Source organism: Poeciliopsis prolifica, unplaced genomic scaffold, assembly GCF_027474105.1.
Source record: "Poeciliopsis prolifica strain line A6 unplaced genomic scaffold, Auburn_PproV2 SCAFFOLD004, whole genome shotgun sequence".
Taxonomy (NCBI): domain Eukaryota; kingdom Metazoa; phylum Chordata; class Actinopteri; order Cyprinodontiformes; family Poeciliidae; genus Poeciliopsis; species Poeciliopsis prolifica.
The window spans coordinates 8,938,832-8,959,404 of NW_026562379.1; the positions used below are offsets into that span (position 1 = coordinate 8,938,832).

Genomic DNA, 20,573 nt, shown 5'->3' on the forward strand with positions numbered 1-20,573 from the left:
ACCCGAGCGCAGCTACAACACAAAGAGGGCATGTTGATTTAAGAGTCACCCTCACAGTTACTGCATTTATTGTTTCAGCCCCTAATGGTGTTCCCTCTAACCTCTTCTCTCTGCTTCCAATTCACACACAAAAAAATGAAGGCTTTGTTGATTCCACTGTACTACTGTACCTGGCAGGAAGCCACTTGGCTCTGTGGGTTGGAAATGGGTTACTTTGACCAGGGCACAGACTGTCTCAGAGTTCAAAAAGCTTTCTGCAGTTTACATCATATCTCACATTTTTCTGATTTAATTACCTCTGCTATGTTCATACTGATGTTTTCCCTACACCTTTTGTGTATATTTGTAAATATGTGTCAAGCCGTCCTGGATTAGGGGCAAGGATCTTGTTTTAAAGCTCTGTGTGGGAGTGTGTGTATGCACGAGAAAGCGCGCACGCATGCTTTAGAATGCGTGTTTGCGTCGTAAGCCCGACCGAGCAGAATACGGCCTGCTGTAAGCCCAGGCATGTGGGATTTGTGTGATTGGGTTTAGTCTACGCTGATAGGCAACGTCTTGGGCTCTGGATGACCAGACACTCCATGGACGACACAGACGGCCCTGCTAAAAATACCAAGGTAAGACCTCACAGTCATCCTGACTGGACTCATCAAAAGCAAATTCACAGTACCAGTTGTAAACTTGAAATTTGTTTGCAGGATCTGATGTGTTGTTTTTAAATTCTGTCTTCTTTTAAAACTAAATCTGAAATCACAACATGAAACTTATTTAAAATATTACATTTTATCTGGATGTTTTTTTATTATTTTTTTTTAGGTTACAGGGTTTAAAGGTTTAAAAACTGTCAAGTATTTGTATTTAGGTAATCTGAACGATTAGTGCGAGGTTACGTTTCACACTCTTATGATCCGGCTCTGCCTGAGGGGCTGCGGGTTCTTCATGTTCTGTTAAAAATGCAATTTCTGGGCATTAAGCTGTTCCTCTTCTGAGGAACTCCTGTCATAATTAACACAACGCCGGTCGTAACCTTTTAACCTCCCCTGGGCCTCTGCCGCTTTTCAAAGAGAAGTCTCTGTAGCTCAACGCTTGAGATTTTAACCTCAGGAATCTTGTGAGAATGGAAATGTCAACATGGGATCACCGGGGTGTTATGATCTTCTTAGGGCAGGAAAGGAATATGGCAGCAATTTGCAAGCAAATATTGTGTGTCATGCGAATGATGGGGTTAAGCTTTATGGTCACTCCAGCTCTTAACAGTCATATCGCTGCTCTAAGCTCTTAGTCTTTGCACCTTACAGAAAATTACATTTCAATGTTTGAAAACAAATACAACGTCACTTATCAGTTTTCAAAGCCACCACTTCATTTTTTTTGTCATATATTATGTTTTTTCTACTTTGTTCAACAAAAATAATCTCATCTACTTGTCACAGATAAATCAGCCAATTAGCTGCTTCATCAGTACACACCTGGTAAGACATTGGGTCTTATTAAATATGAGGCAAAATGAATAAAGAGAACTCATTCTGTCATAAAATTTATAACTGGAATATACAATATTTGTGAGTAACTACAGATTCACAAGGATTAAACATCTTCATGTTCCCAGTTTTAATAACTTTAAATGCAGCGACTTAAAAAGTTAGTGTCTGATTACTAGTTTCTGGCTGTAACAACCTAATCTGTCCACTGACTCTTGATCATTCCACTTTAGGTACAAAGATAGTTACTTCAGTTTTGTTTCTGTTCAGGTGGAGAAGATTATAGCACATCCATGCGTAGATTTTTTTTTTCTCTCAGCGTCTGTTCAGTGCTGCGTATCAGCTTTATTATTTGGGTATATTATTGGGTCATTAGCCCCACCCTACAGCCCGACTCTGACTTGTTCCGCTTGTGCTCTGGTGAGCACAGAAACCTGACTGAAAGTCATTAAATCTGCATGTAATAACTTGAGATTTACAACTTTAATAGTTCTGATTTGCTCAGATGACCATTCTGCTGTTCTTTGGCATATTTTTTTTTAAATCCTTGATTTCTTTGTTTTGACTAGAAGGTGAATCCGAGGACACAAAACAAAATCTCATCACTGAAATTGCTCTCTGGATGCATAATTTCATTGTGCTTGATGCATATTTTTTCTGATTATTTTTCTGTATCATCTCTGAGCCTCTAAATTACTCCTGGTAGCTTTATTCAATGATTTCAATTTCAATCTGACATTGAAGCTCAAACACTGAAGAGGTCAGAGGGACAAATTAATCCATGTCTTACAAGAATGTTTTTGGAAGCTGTGCAAGAATTGATAATGAAAAGGAGAAAGATTTCAGACAATTTTCTTATAATAAAGGCCAAAGGCCATAATGTGCTTTTCCCATGTTACCTAACTTCTCGTGCAACTACACCGTCAAGAGAATGAATCTCTGCTTCAGGGCAGGATGCTGTGAACTCCGGTTGCCACCGAAAATGTGTTTTCACATCTGCTTATCAGGCCTTTTCAATACAGAATGCACAAAAAAAGCTGTTTTTCTTTTCCGCTGGGAGTAGTTTCCTCATAAAGTACTACAAGTTCCTTTGGCTTGTTAAGCGATGTTTGTGCAGATGTGGTGGCAGCGCTGCCTTTCAGACTCAACCATAGTTTTCTGCTCTCATCCCATCGTTAGTTGTTTATTTTACAATTGGCCCTAGCTTGGAATTGTATGATGTCAAGAAGGCACAGGATGTTATAGAAGAAAACAAGGATTTTGATTATTAGGGTTCAGAAGATGTTTTGTCTTTCATGATTTTTGTGCACTCAACATGCGCACGTGTGTGTGTGTGTGTGTGTGTGTGTGTGTGTGTGTGTGTGTGTGTGTGTGTGTGCGTGTTTGTGTACTGAAATATTTTGCATTTTAGCAGCTTTGCCACACATAAACAGAGCTCCTCAGACATAAATTTTTCTGGTAGACGTTCAACATTGATAATCAAATCTGACAGGTTGATTTAATGACACATATTAGTTTATCACTCCTTCATAAAGGCAGAAATGTCAGCTGGATGCAATGCAGAAAAGGTTCGAGTTTCAAAAGCTTTGAACTTTCTTCATCTTTTACTCAAATGGTCAAAGCTTCAGGTAAAAATGTTGAAAAATCAAAATCCCAGAGCTACACCTATTGCATGGCCTGTTTTTAATACTTTGTTCAGACCCCATATAGAAAAGTAATTCCATATTAGGTTTGTTTGATCACCCATCCAGAGTTCCTGGTTTCTTTGATGTTGTCTTTTTTACAGGATTTAATCTGAGATGACCACAAGAAAAAGGTTCATTTTGTGTAGAAGAACTGAGTTCTTTCTGGTTTTCGAGCGCAGACTAGCAGATTTTGAGCAAAAAATGCTCTGGTATTTCAAATAACTAATGAAGCCATTTCCAGGAAAAACAAACCCACAGCATTGTATATCCTCCACTTTTCTTCTTGGTGGGTAACAGGTGCTTTTACATATGCTTGTGCTATGTTTTATTACAACTTAGTCTTTGTTGCACTCTTAGTCTCATTAGATGTTAGATAGAAGACAGAGAAGACTTTCTTTTGTCATGCATCCAAAAGTCAAAACAGTCACCATTTGCATTGCCACACTGGTTCACTTTCAAAACATTTTTGCTGCGTACTTGTTTTCTTTCAGTCTTGCACTGATGACTACTAAAGGTTAACACACCTCTGTTTAACTTGAATGATATTTTCTCATGTCTGTCCCAATTTAAAAGTGTGGCTGAAAGACTTTGGCACCTGAGTCATGTCATATATCCAACCCAGGTAAGCAGGAGATCATGGAACACGAATGAAATGTTGCAGTCAATTTAAGAAGATAAAGTGAAAATTCATAAAATGCTTCGATTTATTTCAACAGAATCGTTAGGGGTGCCAATGAGATTTTTTTTTTCTCCTCCCAAAAATATTTACTCAAATTAAGGGAAATCATGTTTGAGATCAATGTACTGACTGTCAGATTGGAGTCGATCTTCGATAAGTCTTGCTTTCATTATTAGATCCAAATCAAACAGAAAGAGGGAAAGTTGGCTCACGGTGCTGAAAAGTGTGCGTTTGTCTTAAGTCCAGACATTTTTCAGGAAAGCCCCAGGGAGTTGTTGAAGCGGAGTGTGATAAGAGCGTTATCTTTCCACACCCTCTCCTTACGTCTGTAGTCCGTCCTGCAGGGCGTTATGTGTTTAATAAAGTTTTGATTTGTTGTCACATCGCAGAAACACGGAACAGGCACCAACTGAGAGCTGGCCGGGATTTTAGAGGAAATACTTTCAACTCGGGCACTCATTAAACGTTTCACCAGCGACCATTACCTCAGTCCCACCGTGTGATTGCAGACCTGCAGTCGTTTATGCAACATGGACATGCGTGACAGCGTGAACCCTGAGCTGTGTTTGGTAAAGTGTCAGCTTTCGTGTCCTTGAGCTTTCCATAGATTACATCACAGTCCAGATTGAAATGTTTTACATTCACCTTCATGACATTCATTTCAATCTCTAAAGAAACTCAGAAAAGGACTTTATTTTAAAAAAAAAGTTTTGAGTGCACCTTGTGCTGAAGTAGTTGGGATCCTCATCGTGTTTCTAGATGACTATAAGTGGCTAAGCTTTTTAATAAAGGCACAATCCCCACATGGAGTTCCCACATGGTTTCACTTAAAGAACCAAGGCTCAGAGTAAAGAAGCAGTGAATATTTCACAGAAATAAAAATAAAGCAGCTTTTCTTTCTCTCCCCTCCTATTAATCATGTTATGACCTCCACCCCTTATTGGAAGCTGAGGGCCCAAAACAGTTGTATTGTCTTGTTCATAGGGGCGGTTGTTCAAGAAACAGAGAGTTTTACTGCAACTTTTACTGTAGTTTGTTTGATTGACCAGCACAAAAATAGCAGGTAATTGAAAAAGGAAAATAATAGAAGTTGTTTACATAGGTATTAATCTGAATTTACTCTAAGAGCCCTAAATAAAATCAAGTGCTACCAAGTGGATTCAAGAGAAACGTAAACACTGCATAGAATCCCCAGGTACATGATTTACTCTCAGTATGCAATGTTTGTGTTGGTCGTGTCGTGCTATGTCTTTGTTTTATTGCTTGTGAACATTCACAGAATGAACTTTGCCTCTGCTAACGCATTGAAGTTTATGGCCCTGGAAAGTTTATGGCCCTGGAAGTGATGTTTTCTGCAGCTGCTAATTGAATCAGACTGATTGTCTCACCGTCTGTCCTTTGATATGAAGAAGTTTCTTGGGAATCTGCAGGCAGAGGTAGCAATCTGCACGTCATCTGCTCAACTGCATTGGATATCCTGTGTATTAGTAAACCTGGCTGAGGGCCTTTCACCTTAATGGTGCTATTTTTTTTTTCATAAAATGTGACATGAGATTTGAATGACATATCCTACTAAAAATCAACAGCAAAGTCTTTGAACTTTATTACTAAAGGTCAATTTGATCTAATCCAGGTTAAGTGATTGACTGAGCAGTTTCGCTTTCAGAGGTTTTGCTCCAAAGAGAACAACTTCTGTCTTGTCGGTATTTAAAAGCAGAAACTGGAGTCATACGGGTTGTTGTGTCTGTCAGCTGCAATTACACCAAAAGATGGTTCTACAAAGTACTGACATTCCTTGAGGTATAATTCATCATCCTTCCATATCACAATTACATAACACATTGTGCTGGTCCATCACATGAAGTAGCAACAAGATAAAGTTTTGTCGCTTTCTTGTGGTTGCAACACAGCGACAAAAAGTTACGGATACATTTGCAAGGCACTGAATCTCTACTGATTGCTGATCCCACACACAACACATTCCAAAGCTTCTATGGATAACAGTCATAATTTTCAAGCTGTTACTGAAGTAGAAGAAAAATTCTCAATTTTCAGCTTTAACTTGTGGGAGTGCGCTCATGGAGAACAAGTGGGGGGGAGTTAGTCACTCACAATGTGAGTCTTCCCACCGCCTTGCACCAAATACGGTTCAAACCATAATTCCTGGAAGAAAACCTCCGACCACCATTTTAAATGAATTGGGAGATGCAGACTTTGATCTTATTTGGGTTAGTTGATTCCAAAAATGCACTTCATTTTTAAATGAAAATAACAATAATGGAATTAGAAAATTAGCCAAAAGACTCAAAATAATAACAAAAAAAGGTGCACATCTGAAGAGTAGGTCTGCGTGAGTAAATGTAAAGTGGATGGGGGAAAAAAGTGGGAATAGAGATCAAAGTATAACAGGTGGGAAAACATGAAGGGGAAAAACAGAGGGTAGGGTCTCCAGAGAAGGGCTGGTGTCTCACGTCTCTCTGTCTGCAGAGAGACACTGAACATTGCCAAACATCTCTGTGAGGTTTGGGCTTCCCCTGTCTGCACTGTGAGACTCTGTGCTTTAATGTGAGCTCTGCCATGACCGTACCGTGTCAGAACCACGCCACACTTCATGTCTTCTGTTTGTCTTATTACTCCATCAATCCAACCATCTGATACTGTGATGTGCAGGTCTGTGCCTGCAGCATGCTCCTGCATTGTCTGAGTGCGTGCATCCATGCATCCATCCATCCATCTACGCATATGTCTAAGCTGCTGCGGGTCTCTGTATAAAGCATGCGTGTGTGTGAGTGTGTGTTCCAAGCCAGTGAGAGAGGGGCAACAAGGGAGGGAGTGGGAGGGAGGGAGAAATGAGAGAGGCAGGAGAGCTCAATGGGCAAACACGACGTCCTGATGAGCAAGTGAGGCTGTTTCTCTGGCAAGTTTTTCCCGTACCTCAGGATTCTCTAAGTAGAAGTTGTTGCTGCTGCTCTTTGCACTTTACTACTGTTTTCTACAGGTCCTTTCCTCTTCTTCTGTTTCCATCTTAAGGTAAAGTATGCATATCAGTCAAGATGAAACAGTTTCAGTGTTTTAAACTTTTTGGTATATTTGTCATTTAGGGTGAAGTATTGAAATTATGTCTAGTGTAGATTAGGATGAGATATTGGATGATTCAGAAACGGTACAGTTCACTATGGGATTTCGATATCATCTTGTAATGTTTACTCGCATATTTTACTTAAGTATTTAAATAAAGTCTTTCAATATTTTTATTTAAATAGCCATAAGAAACTGTATTAGAAGAATTTTTCTGCTGTTAAAACTGGAAAAAAACACATTTATTCCCTGTCTAAATTATGCATGTTGTTTATTTATTTATTTAATAATTCATGAGATATGGGATACATGTTTCTTAGTCTGCCTCTTAGTTGCTTAGTTGGCAATGGCAGTTTAAATTTGTTTCTTAAATTGTTTATATATATATATATATATATATATATATATATATATATATATATATATATATATATATATATATATATATATATATATATATATATATATAATATATATATATATATATATATATATATATATATATATATATAATTTTTCTATTACAAATGAGCCACTGAATGCTGTGTGAACAAAAATTGTTTTCCTTTGCAAATTCAATCTCTAAAAAACAAAATTTTTATCTTCTAACTTCTCGTGCTTGAAATAAAAATAAATATAATTTTTTTTTGTTCCATTTCAAATTGAGCAAGTTTATTCAGAGTGGAAAAGACACTAAGGCTTGTGTTAAAAGTTACAGTTGCAGAATGATCTGGAAAAAATGTAAATTGTTTGAACACAGTTTCATACACAATGTCTTCTTGTCTTTTTATTTTAAAAAAAGTTAAAAGTTATTTTTTTCCAACTACTTTTTTAAAGTAGCTATTTGTGGAATTAAATAACTATTTTTACTTTGAGTTTAGGTGGGTTTTATTCTGTAAATCTATCATGCGGTGGAGTTAAAAAAAAAACTGAATAATGTGTTTTCCAAGATTTGCATTTCCTAGTTTGTTTGTTTTGTGTCAGAAATGGTGCAGACGGCTGTATTCTCCATGCTTTCTCTATGACCCACATTTAATTACAATAACACTAAAAATAGTTGCACAACTGTTATCTTACATGAAACAATGAAGAAAGCACAACGGTGGGTAAATTGACTTGTCCAAACACAATCCTCCATAATTTGTGTTTTTAGGATTAACAAATACTAAAGTGGTGAGACAAAAACTTTATTCTTCATATGACGACTATGATAGGCTGGCATGCTGCCGAGACTTCACCCCATCTCTTTCCGAATGTCCACTGGAGATGTGCACCAACGGAGCTGTTAGCTAACAAGGAATATGTGTGGATAGACAGATTAATGTACAACCATTTTTCAGTTATATCCTGTCGGACAGAAAGCTTCATTTCAAAGTTTGCTGAGGATTGAATGATGCAGATAAATTTCTGTTTTGAATCATTTTTTTATTTTCTGTCTGTGTGCTGCAGTTTGCCCTGCTGCCAAGTGTCTCAGAAGACGAGCTATTTGTGGAGAAGAGCCAAGATTGTTGCAACTTTTGCGTTTCCCACATTCTCCTCAAGCCCCTTTCTCATCTTGAACACCCTTCTTTGCCTCTCTTGCTCAACAGACGCTCCAAAATTCACATACTGGCCCATCTGCCCTCATTTCTATCATTTAGCACCCTTCCTCTTTCCCGTTTATCTCTTACCTGTCCAAAAAGGACAGTTTTTATTCCCCAAGGACTGTCTCACACCGTCTCCACACCCTTCCCTAGCTCCCCCTGTCCTTCTGGCCCCCTCATGGGCACCGTATCAGCCAGCAGTGCCAGATTCCCTTCATCGTCACTGAGAAGCTCTCTCCACCCCTAACTGCTTTGCCAACATCAACTCCAATACAGCCCAATGGAGACAAAAGATACGATGATGACTAGCATGTCAACAATGGACAAAGAGGAGAAAGGGGGAGAGATGGGCAAAGGGAGAGAGGAAATAGAGGGGCAAGAGGAGGAGACACAACAGGAAAATGGTAGATTGGTTCTGGCTGATGGTCTCGGAGATAGAGGACCAAAGAGCTTGACCTCTGGTTCAAGTCAGCAGGTGTCCAATGGCTACACAACCTCCACCCCTCAGAGCCCCAGAGAGGGATCGGCACCGGGATCGGCTGCAGGGGCAGCGCCCGGGCCTACGGGGGGAACTGGGTTAACGGGGCCACTGGGAGGTCTGAGAACTCTGGTGGTCCAGCAGACCAGTTTAGAGAGGCCCCGAGAGACCTGGAGCAAGAAGATGGACTTCCTGTTGTCTGTGATCGGCTATGCTGTGGATCTTGGAAATGTCTGGCGATTCCCATACATCTGCTACCAGAATGGAGGAGGTGAGATTTCAAGAGATGTTTGGAAGATGAATTAAGGTCAGATAGGAGGGTTAGTTGTGAAGTGAAAGAAAGAGGGAAGCATTTAAGCTTCCATGTAAAAGGTAAACTATTTGATATTGAAATGGAGACAGCACCACAGAAAGCTTCTAGGTCAGATTAATCAATGGGCAGCTTTTCATTGACAACATTTTTCACATAAATGGTAAAAAAATAGAAAAAAAAGAGCGCCATATGCTTAGTTGTACATGGGTAACTTGTTTTGTGCCAAATTTCAGGAACAACAAAGGTAAGTTTGTGCTTCCACAAAGCCTGTGTTACCTAACTTGCTCTCTACTTCACCATCCACACCTATCACCAAACGAGGCCTCCCTTTTTATTGAATCTGCAATAATAAAATCTTTGCAATTTCCTGTGTTCCATACATGTGTGCGTGCCACCGGCGAGGTAAGAGATCGAGACCGGGAGACACTTGATAGAGGCAACAGTATTAATTGTGCTTTTTATGAGCGCGCCCTGAGTTTCAGTGCCTCTCCATGCTTAATAACCTGTCTTCCAGGCAGCTGCTCAATCAACCCATTATCTTCTCTTTCATGTCACAAAGAGGCTCTGAGCATACAAGTACGCACCGCCCTGTTGCACACAAACTAAGTTTATGATCAGATAGCAGGGAAGGCGGCATTAGATCTGTCCAAACATCTAATGTGCTTCTTCTCTGCATTGTGCGTGGCTCCGTAATATATATTCTTTTTTTTTACTTTTGAAGTTTCTTGTATTACCAAATCCCAATACTTATAATTTATTTATTCAGAAACGTGAATATTTGACACACCAAAGAAGACACAAGACCTTTTTCTTTTCTTGTTATCTGACATGAAATCAGACTAAACCTTTCCCGATTAAGCCAGTTAGTGTTACCAAGGTTACTGTTACGTGTTGCTAAATGTCTGAACAAAGTAACAAAATTATCTCTCTAATTGTTCTAAGTCAGTAGCTTATATGCACTAGCACTACTGGGCCCTTAAACAATTTGGGAAGATCCAGATTATGACGATCTGGATAGAAACGTCTGATAGGCTAATTCATAGCATAGAGTTAAGTGAAGGGAAACCTGGATTATTTTAAGAAAGCACATCCTGGTATGACAGTGTGGATATACTCAAAGAAATCATGCATAAATGAGAACTATGGATTCCCAAAAGACTGTTTCACTGTTGGTACGACATAAGATGCCACGTTAACTGCTAACAATAAATCTTTATGATGGCTTTCATATAGTTTAAAGGCACTGCTAGCAAATGGGCCGAGGGGGAAGAAAGAAGTTGACCAACAACTCGCTGTTTGCAAAATAAATGCTTGACCTGAGCCACAGTTTTGACCATTGCCTTTAAAGAAAGTCTGTGATCAACCTCTGACTTTGAAGAAAGTTCAAACAAATTCTTCAAGAAATAATCTTTTATTATTAACTTTTTGTAAATGGAAATATCCTTAGTTGTCCTAACATTAATGTAATTCCTGTAGCCTGCAGCCATTGGACGAAAATGCGACATACAGCCTTCATAGTTCACCAGTCCATCACAGAGCAACGCAGAGACAAACAGAACAATTATGGACACACACGCTCAGACCTGAGGGTGACGTGTAGCAGCCAATTAAGCTAAAGTTTAAGAAGAATAAAATATTAGGAAAACCTTATTCATTAGCAGAATTATTTGTATTTCAGAGAAACAAATTGTGAAATAATTGCTCATCTGCTACTTTTTTTGTTTTCTGCATCCATTCCTCCTTCGTGTCTTTTCTTCCCTTTAGGTGCCTTTTTGCTGCCCTACCTGTTGATGGCTGTGTTTGGAGGAGTACCTCTCTTCTATATGGAGTTAGCGCTAGGCCAGTTCCACCGCAGCGGCTGCATCTCCATCTGGAAACACATCTGCCCCATCTTCAAAGGTAACTGAAGGCGCAGGGTTGCAGGTAGCAAACCACTCCAACATGAAGAGCTCGTAGAGTGAAAAAGAAGAACCATGAAGGTCTGACGGACAGCCCGTTTAACCTCTTTGCCCCCCTTCGGTTTAATCCCTTGGTTCCTTGTATTTCTTGATAGATGTACCAACTCTCTGTTATGGAAATTGTCACATTTTCATGCCAAATGCCAAGTGCTTACAAACAGGATAGTATGTAAATTTGCGTTGTTTGGAAATGCCACCCTAATATCAAACACGGACTTGAATAAGTTTGCACACACTCATCTCTTTGGATGTATTTTGATTGACTGCTGTCTCGTAATGAAACACTTTTTTTTAACCTTATAATCTCCTCTAAAAACATTTTTCTCCACTCACTCAGGAATTGGCTTTGCTATCTGCATCATAGCCCTTTACATCGCCTTCTACTACAACACCATCATGGCCTGGGCCCTTTACTACCTACTGTCATCTTTTCGACCCACCCTGCCCTGGACCACCTGCACCAACAGTTGGAACACGGCCAACTGCAACCACTACTTGTCCTCGGACCACAATGTGTCCTGGTCCAACTCTTCCACGTCCCCCGCCGAGGAGTTCTATACGTAAGTGCATGTAAGTCAGATGTTGAGACGTGCAGAGAGAGAGAGAGAGAGAGAGAGCCAAGAATCAAGAATGGCGTCCAGAAAAGTGATGGCAGTGGTCTGTTTTGGTGTTTAGGAGTTCTGATAACATTACAAGCATTGAAGAAAAAGAATTCAATTCCCTCTACCTTGCAGAGGATGCTAACAGCATTTGAGTGTGGTATAACGATGATTACTTCAAGTCGGGATTCCCCCCCCTCCCAAATGTTTCATTCAGAACAAGGTTTTGTCAATGTCTCTGCTGTGAATCTCCTCAGTCTTATCAGACTCTTGCCACATCGCCTCCGAAGCCTTCCATCGAGGGAAACTCAGGCTTCGTTCACGGCTGACTTCTCCTAATGTGCGTTTCAAAGAAACAAATTCCTCAACTCAGTCTGGCGCCAGAATTTCCTGTTTTCAGCTGAAATCCCACAGCTGCATTATCATCCAAGTTCTGTGAGCTTAACCTGTGACCGGATGTCAACCTTACAGTTAATTTCAAACTCTTTTTTTTTTTTTTTCCACGAAGCACTTTTTTTCTCCTTGGCTTCTTGACATGAAGGGTTTGAGACTGCCAAGGTAGTCTGCTGTGCACTCAGATGAACTTTGTACTCATTGAGTTTATTTTTCTAGCCATCCATATTTGATTAATAATATATATATTTCCACTTTCTGTCCAAAATGGTGCCCTTTTGTACAGTCTTATTGTACTTTTTCTATCACATTTTCCAAGATTCCAAGAATCCCTGTCCCCACAGTTGTTTTTCCTCTCAGCTTCCTTCCTCCTAGCCCACAAGTTCTCCCATCTTTTGTGACCTCTTGCCAGGCGCCATGTGCTCCAGGTCCACCTGTCCCCAGGTCTGCACCAGCTGGGATCCATCAGCTGGCAGCTGGCCCTCTGTTTGCTCTTCATCTTCACCATCGTCTACTTCAGCATCTGGAAGGGAGTCAAGACGTCTGGAAAGGTAACGGATGGGGCGCCTGCGTGGCTGATGGGGTTGTCAGTTAGCGTCGAGATGGATGCATGTGTGGATGGCGAAAGAGGCAGAGAGAACGTGGAAACTTGTGTTATCACGTTACCCTTGTCATCATCCATCATCAGTCTGTTGAAAGCGAGCCCGACGTGTTGCAGTAAAATCAACAGGTTTAGCCTTAAATTTTGAAAAATAATTGCATGAAGTATTGGCTTTAGAATAAGGTTCATCTGGAGTTGTATGCACTTGATTTTCCTAGTATCCATCACTCTAATCCCTATTTATTATTTGTTGATATAAAAAAATTATATCTCTAATTCAATTGAGCTTAATTTAATTTAGAGTGTACCCTTGTTTTTTATTACTCCTGATGAGTCTACCTTATATAGTGTGGCAAGTCATCACAATCTACAAACACATAACAGCAGTTATGAAATTTCTTTGTTTTCAGTATTTAGACTACTACAAAAGTAATTCCTCAGTATGAACAGATGAAGGTTGATCTGTCATTTTTGTTGCTTCCTGTATACGTTAGGTAGTATGGGTGACTGCAACATTTCCCTATCTGGTTCTCCTGGTCCTTCTCATCCGAGGGGCCACGCTGCCAGGGGCGTGGAGGGGCGTCGTCTTCTATCTCAAACCCGATTGGGAGAAGCTGCTTAGCACAACGGTCAGCTGGATTTTCTATTCCGAGTTCTCGTCAAACATGGAGTGCCTTTTTTCCTGACACTCCATTAATCAGCTTGACTAACTTTTTAATTTGCTCCAAGGTATGGATTGATGCGGCAGCTCAGATCTTCTTCTCCTTGGGTCCTGGCTTTGGTGTGCTGCTCGCCTTCGCCAGCTACAACCCTTTTCACAACAACTGCTACAAGTAAGAACCAAAACTCAGAGTTTACACAGGCTCACACCTCTATTACAATGTGTAATTTCCATGACATAAGAAGGGGAAACTTTATCACTGAAAAAGAAATTGAAAAAAAAAATGAAGAAAAAATTCTGCTTTTGTAAAAAAAAAAAAAAAAACTCATTGCAGTAAACTGATTGCATAAGTGTGTTTAAAGCCTTACACTAATACCTTTTGGGTGGATTTTTGTATTCAGTTCCAGCATTTAGTCATTTTTGGTGTGTTTTTAGTCAGAGACCATAAAAATTCTCCTACCAGGGTTTGGGAGACATTATCCCAGCCTGGAGGTTTTGCTTTGAGGGAAAAGGCTTCTGCAGTGCAACCCAACTCCCCGATCTACACATGAAAATACAGGATGTTGTTGTCACATGTACTGTGCAACTCATCCACTACCGGGCAGATATTGACTACCTTTCTAAACTAGGATAAAACGTTAAATGCGGAAAAGCTTAATTATGGTCTCCCTAATGTCCATTAACAACAATGTAGCAATTTGGCAGCATTATGCCTTCGTGGCACATCCTCTAAAATGACCAGTTCTTCACTCATAATAACTATTTTTAAAGCTTTGTTCTTTTTATTTTCCTGTTAGAGATGCGCTGGTCACGAGCTCGGTGAACTGCCTCACCAGCTTCCTGTCTGGTTTTGTCATCTTCACTGTTCTGGGCTACATGGCAGAGATGAGAAAGCAAAACGTGGACGATGTAGCGAAGGATGCAGGTAACATCGCGATCCACATAAAAGGTGTTCTGCATTTATTTTGTCGCTGTTTACTCTCTCCTTACATTAACCCTCACGTCTCCTTCCAGGCCCCAGCTTGTTGTTCATCATTTATGCTGAAGCCATAGCCAACATGCCTGCTGCCACGTTCTTTGCCATCATCTTCTTCCTCATGATCATAATGTTGGGTCTGGACAGCACGGTCAGTCTGATCATGACTCTATAAGCGGTCCTCTCTACTATCTGTTTTAACTCAATCTGTTGCTGCCTACATCCCAACTCCTGTGTGCTTCATCCAACTCCAAACAGAGATTTTATGCTTGCCTTGTTCTCCTTCCCCTTGTTTTTGAGAGGCTCAGGTAATTTTTTGGCCTTTCTTCCCTTCTGAGTGATAGTCAATGAAAACAATGTGATATGAGTTTCATATCCCCGTTTTCAGCAGCCCATCTCCATGAGCCTTTGTTTGTTGGCTCAGAGGCGGCGAGCCAGCGACCCGCCGTGCTCTTATCATGAACTGATTATCAGTTTAGAATCGGCTCTGAGATGCAGGAGTTTTATGAGGAGGATCAGGAGGATATTACTGCAGAATGTGTCAGAGTATACAGATTCACATTGAACTGGCTCAAAATTTAATCTCATTCAGTCACTCTGTACTTTGGATGCAGTCCCTTACAAACATCTTCATACACCTTTTAACATCACAACCATACATCTAAATGATTTTTATTGTTCTTTTTATTTTTTGCAGCAGATCAACAAAAAAGTAGCACATTATTGAGAAGTGGAAGGGAAGTTTAAAAAATATTTACAATTTTCTAACTTGTAAAAATCTAAAAAGTGTAGCAGACTTTTGTTTTCATCTTCCTTTGTACCAATATCACAAATAGAATAATGTGCTGCCAGTTCCCTTGAAAAGCCATTTAGTTATCATTCTGTGATTTAATCTAAATATGAATCCAGCTGTTCTACCAGAGCAGGGTTTTATTAGAGAACAAAAGTGAACAAGCAGCATTTAAGACACCCCAGAACACAGAACAAACATCAGGGAGAAAGTTGTGGAGAAGTTTAAAAGCGGATTGGATTACTGAGCAATATCCAACTCTTTGAACATTTCTCAGAGCAATGACAAGTGCAACTGCAAAACTGCCAAGACACAGTCCTCTGCCTAAACTTATAGATCTAACAAGAATAGAATTTATTAGAGAAACAAAAAAGGGATATGGTAACTGTGGAAAAGCACTTCAGCAATCTGGCCTTCATTTGCAGGATGAGTGACAAGAAACATCTGATGTTGTTTCTTGCTCATCTGTTGCCATGCAGATGACAGAAAATGTAAGAAACAAATGAACCATTGAAGAATGAGCTCTAGTATTCTTTTGCAAAGTGTTCTATGTGGAGGAACTTCTCGTAACTCTAACCACACAATTGTTTGCTTGAAATATGGAAGAGAAAACTTGTTAAAGGCTGCAAAACATCTGATACCTTGTGGGTGTAATAGATTTTTTTTTCTTCTTCTTCTAACTTCTTGTTTTCTTGTCTTTTGCTCATTGTTTTCACCATCCTGCTATGTTATCCTCCTCATTCCCTGTGTGTCCTTCTCTCTCCAGTTCGCAGGTTTGGAGGGGGTAATTACCGCCATGCTAGACGAGTTCCCTCATTTCCTAGCTAAGAGACGGGAGTGGTTTGTCCTTGGCCTTGTCTGTGTGTGCTACCTTGGGGCTCTCTCCACTCTCACATATGTAAGTTACTGACCTACATTTCCTACAGTTTAAAACCAAAATAATTATTCAGGTTATCATCTGTTGCTATCTACATGTGTAATGTGACTCTAACAATTCAATGTTTTGATTAGTGAGGTCAGAAGATTACTGGTGTCATAATACAAGGCTTCATATTTTTTAATAAATGTTTGGTTGGTTGGTTTTTTCCAGTAAGGAAATTGCACATTGACCTTACTTACCCTTTTTGCTGTTTTATTTTTTCAATTAGAAAAACAAAAATATTTTAAATTGATCTATTTTTTTGCACAGCCATGACTGTGCTAGAATCAATTTTATTTATTCTTAGTCTGCTCTATCCACTCTAAAATTAGTTGCCATATGTGTGTTTGGGACCATTGGCCACTTAGATCAACTAATATTCAATTGCCCAATATTCTATCTACTTTTTGCAAAGCAACATTGCCATCACTAGCAAAACAGCCCCACAGCATGATACTGCTACTACCGTGAGATTTACACAATAAATTCTAACCTGTGCAGAAAAGTGTTTTCTTTAATAAATTAATTTGAATTGATCATACAATTTCATTCATTCATAACAGATGACAACCATACATGTTTTTCCAGTTGCATGTAGATTTCCTCACCAGAACTATCACTATAACGTTAATTTAACACAACAGCTATTTTGTCATATGACTAGAATGGTAAAAATAAGATTGGATAGTATTAGAGCAATGTTTTCTTAGAATGAATGGCTGTGATACATGTTGTTTTGCACAATATGCTGCAAATACCAATGAGCTGAATTTAGATCACTGCAGTGTCAATGACGTCGTTCTTCTTTCGCCCTGATTTTCTAATTATAATTATGGGTGTCTGCTCTAATATTTCTGAGTTTCTTTGTGATGCGTTCAGGGAGGAGCATTTGTGGTGAAGCTGTTTGAGGAGTACGCTACGGGTCCTGCCGTCATCACTGTAGTTCTGCTCGAAGTCATCGCTGTGTCCTGGTTTTATGGTGAGAGATGAACAGCAGTCTGTGTGTTTACTATCACAGCTACAACAGAAATCCACAAAAATACTTGTGTTAATAATTTTACCAAGTCTTTCCCAAACATTGCAGTTGTGTTTCAATTTGATAACAGTGAAAGCACTGTACACTTGACATTTGTGGTTACAGGTTTGTATGCCTGTATATGTTATATAGGTACCAACCGTTTCTGCAACGACGTCCATGTCATGCTCGGTTTCTATCCTGGTGGGTTCTGGAGGGTTTGCTGGGTGGCCATCTGTCCCTGCTTCCTTCTGGTCAGTCATATACGTTTAGTGGACCTCATGAGGCCTTTGTCAGAGCAAACTGTTCACGGAAAGGTATTAATATATCTCTTTTTGTTTATTTTGTTCCTACACAGTTTATTATCATCAGTTTTCTGGCGTTCCCTCCAGAGGTCAAACTGTTCCACTACCAATATCCATCATGGACAACTGTCTTGGGCTACTGCATTGGAGTGTCCTCATTCATTTGTGTGCCTGCTTATATGGTCTACCACTTACTTAACTCTAAGGGAACATTCAAACAGGTACAAAATTAACCTGCAATATTTAAAATGTTTGATTCTTGCGTTTGTCGTTGTCCGCAAGTTCTTATTCCATAACGCAATTTCTGCTAATGTCTTTTCACTAACCAGTATGATTCAGGAAACAAGGAACCGTTGCTCACTGTCAGGGTCTCCCCTCTGCTGCGAACACATGACTTGAGATCAAGATCAAAGGAGAAAGTGCAGAACAGGGATTAGAGAGAAAAAGCAGCGTCTAGATCAGACATCTGCACCACGCGCCCAACCACTCATTCACATCATGTTATAGATGTAGAGCTTGTCACGTTGCCAATGATAAAGTCAAAAAGATAAATAACTTTTCTCAATTCAGCCAAACTAATATTTGAGGTATTCGTGAGACAATTATTCAGATTTTTTATGTCTAATATCAACATCATGTTTAGAGTTGTGAGAGTTGACTGAGGGGAGAGGGACATCAAAGAGACTCACAGACAGACGTTCTCTGGCTGCTGTCCATTGGTGTCAGCTCACACAAAGAGATCAACATAAGTCAACAAATAGGAGCTTGGCTTTGTGTACAACGCGTTGGAGGGAAAGGAGACAGCGACTTTGTAGATCAGGAGGACAGACGAGTAAGAGCAGGTTTAACTGTTTCTGCATCGGATTATTAAATTAAATGAAAAGCTGTTCATCGGCAGATTTGACTTCACAATTTTATTTCTGTCCTGTCCTGGCAGGGATTTTAATGACATCTAAAGCAAGGATGTTTCTTGTTTGCAGCTTCATCATCACTTACGAGGGGCAAATATAATAAAATTTTCCATTTCTCAAAATGCCATCCAGTTGTAGATGGTAGGAAGTTGGCTGATGAAATTAGCATTGAAGAACCCTCACCACTTCAGATCATGTTTTGGGACTGAGTGCACCCAAAAGTCAAAAATTAAACAGTGACAGATAAACATTTTGCATACACTGCAAGAGATAATTGTTGCTACTCTTAAGAGCTAACAGTATCTAAACAACATAGAAAAATATATTGTCATAAACTACTCTCTTTTCCTGGGAATCCAATGTTGTGCATCAAATTATCTCAATAACATAATGCAAAGTTACAGCCTTTGTTACTGTGTGACGGCAGCAGAAAGAGTTCTTCTTGATTATTGTTCTTGTTTGTCTTTCCTTCCCCACAGCGCCTGTTGAAAAGCATCACTCCTCAGCCCAGCACCGACAACCACAGAGATTTATTTGTGACCAACGCAATCTGACCAAACCCATAGCGCAAGACGGCTCAAATCCCAATTACCTGGAGCGCCCTCTTCTGCACATACTGACAAACTACAGGGCAAGGGGGCTGTCTTTTCGAACATCTCCTTCCTGTCCCAGTGAGATCTAGAACCGAGACCTGCTTTGGTTCTCCAGGTGGATTCGGTTCTCAAAAACATTTATGTTACTTTAAAACATACTTCTGAGTTTTGATGCTCTTTGCTTCATGTCCCTTTCTTTAAAACACAAAAGCGATAAAGTAACATATTTTGTAAACTTTGAAGTATGATGACGTCATGTAGACATTAAAAACAGACACTTAGACAAGGGATGCTGCTCAATTAGGGCAGGTCACATGCAAACACTACTTTCTATTCTCATTACTTATGACTGTAGTCTCATATATTGCTGTAAAGTTATCCATCCCAATATGTAGCAAAATTCAGGTATTTTTACATCTGTTGCTGAAGCCAAATATTCAAGATTTGTTCTGTTGCTGTTTCATAGCTGTTGTTGTGTCATGTTGTGTTGACTGTCAGCCTGTGTTAATCTGATGGAATCTGGAGCGACCGGCAGAGTTTTGCAATGAGGTCCCTACACTGTGAAGCACTGTGACATGAGTGGGTGCGTGCATGTGTGTGTGTGTGTGTGTGTGCGTGCGTGTGTGTGTGTGAGTGTCTGTTTGCATGATGGACTGTTATACCATCCTGAGGAAAATGAATCAAACACAGGAAAACCAATTGTGTTCCCTCTGAGATGGCAATATGGGATAAATGTATTTATTTCTGAATGTGTCAGTGCCGTCACTTTGTCTCACCTCACCTGCTGTTGCACCATCATGGGAAACGCTGCGGAAGGTCCTCATTTGATCTGAGTGGTAGAAGCCAAATCTGGGTCAGAGCTAATAGCATTACCATTATCGCACTCTGGAAAAAAAGAAAAAAAAAATAGCATTAAAGCTCTTTATTTTCTACCAAAAAATAAATAAAATGTGTGCCTGCCTGTGTGTGTGCGTGTTTTTGGGAGTGTGTGCAGGAGCAGGACATAAAATTTGTGGGGGCACTTTACATCTACATGTGTAATTACTAGTCCAGTTGGTATTAGTGTAGTTTATCATGTGAAGACCTGCTACCATCTTCCAAGGACTTGGAGCTGCATGTGCGTTCAGTGCTTGCGTGATTGTCAGAAGCGTCTTTACGTGTGCCTGTCGTGGTGCGCGAGAGCGCATGTGTGTATGCGTGTGCGTGCGTGAGTGTCAGTGATGTGAACTCATGTTGTCTTGTTAAATGCCAAAATATCTCATGAAGAGCGCAATTCTCCCCTCCTCGTCTCTTTCTCTCGCTCGAGCTTATGTAATATCTGTGTATGTCAAACACGGCTGTACTGATAAAACATCTGTATAGAATGAAGATATATAAATATATGGGAAATAAATAATAATAAAGATATATGGAAATTAATGTGTATGTTTGTTAACTTTTACATTTACAAGTTAAGTCTTGTCTTCTTTTTATATGATTTTGAGGAGCTGATAAATAATTCAAATAAAAACAGTTATATTTTGTTTGCAGTGGATCACTTGCTTCCCCTATTTTG

The 20,573-nt window shown here is 39.7% G+C and overlaps 1 protein-coding gene across 3 annotated transcripts; it reads left to right on the top strand.

The window, feature by feature from the left end:
* The first annotated feature begins 550 nt into the window (after positions 1-550).
* slc6a4a (solute carrier family 6 member 4a) lies at positions 551-20,540 on the top strand. 3 transcript variants are annotated; one of them, XM_055028732.1, is made up of 14 exons: positions 551-617; positions 8,373-9,255; positions 11,062-11,196; positions 11,593-11,815; positions 12,660-12,798; positions 13,343-13,477; positions 13,578-13,681; positions 14,307-14,434; positions 14,524-14,636; positions 16,042-16,173; positions 17,074-17,173; positions 17,363-17,463; positions 17,568-17,735; positions 18,905-20,540. In XM_055028732.1, the coding sequence occupies exons 2-14, from the start codon at positions 8,787-8,789 to the stop codon at positions 18,977-18,979; spliced, it is 2,022 nt and encodes a 673-aa protein (XP_054884707.1). In that variant the 5' UTR covers positions 551-617; positions 8,373-8,786; the 3' UTR covers positions 18,980-20,540. The 3 variants fall into 3 exon arrangements, with proteins under 3 accessions (XP_054884707.1, XP_054884708.1, XP_054884706.1); XM_055028733.1 differs by lacking the exon at positions 551-617 and adding an exon at positions 4,244-4,414; XM_055028731.1 differs by lacking the exon at positions 551-617 and adding an exon at positions 6,695-6,875.
* Positions 20,541-20,573: the final 33 nt, after the last annotated feature.

Bases quoted from the DNA above. Each gene is read 5' to 3' on its own strand.
- slc6a4a (XM_055028732.1), top strand. From the start codon at position 8,787: ATGGAGACAAAAGATACGATGATGACTAGCATGTCAACAATGGACAAA. The intron at 12,799-13,342 runs GTAACGGATGGG...TGTATACGTTAG, and splicing joins GAGTCAAGACGTCTGGAAAG to GTAGTATGGGTGACTGCAAC. The intron at 17,464-17,567 runs GTCAGTCATATA...GTTCCTACACAG, and splicing joins TCTGTCCCTGCTTCCTTCTG to TTTATTATCATCAGTTTTCT.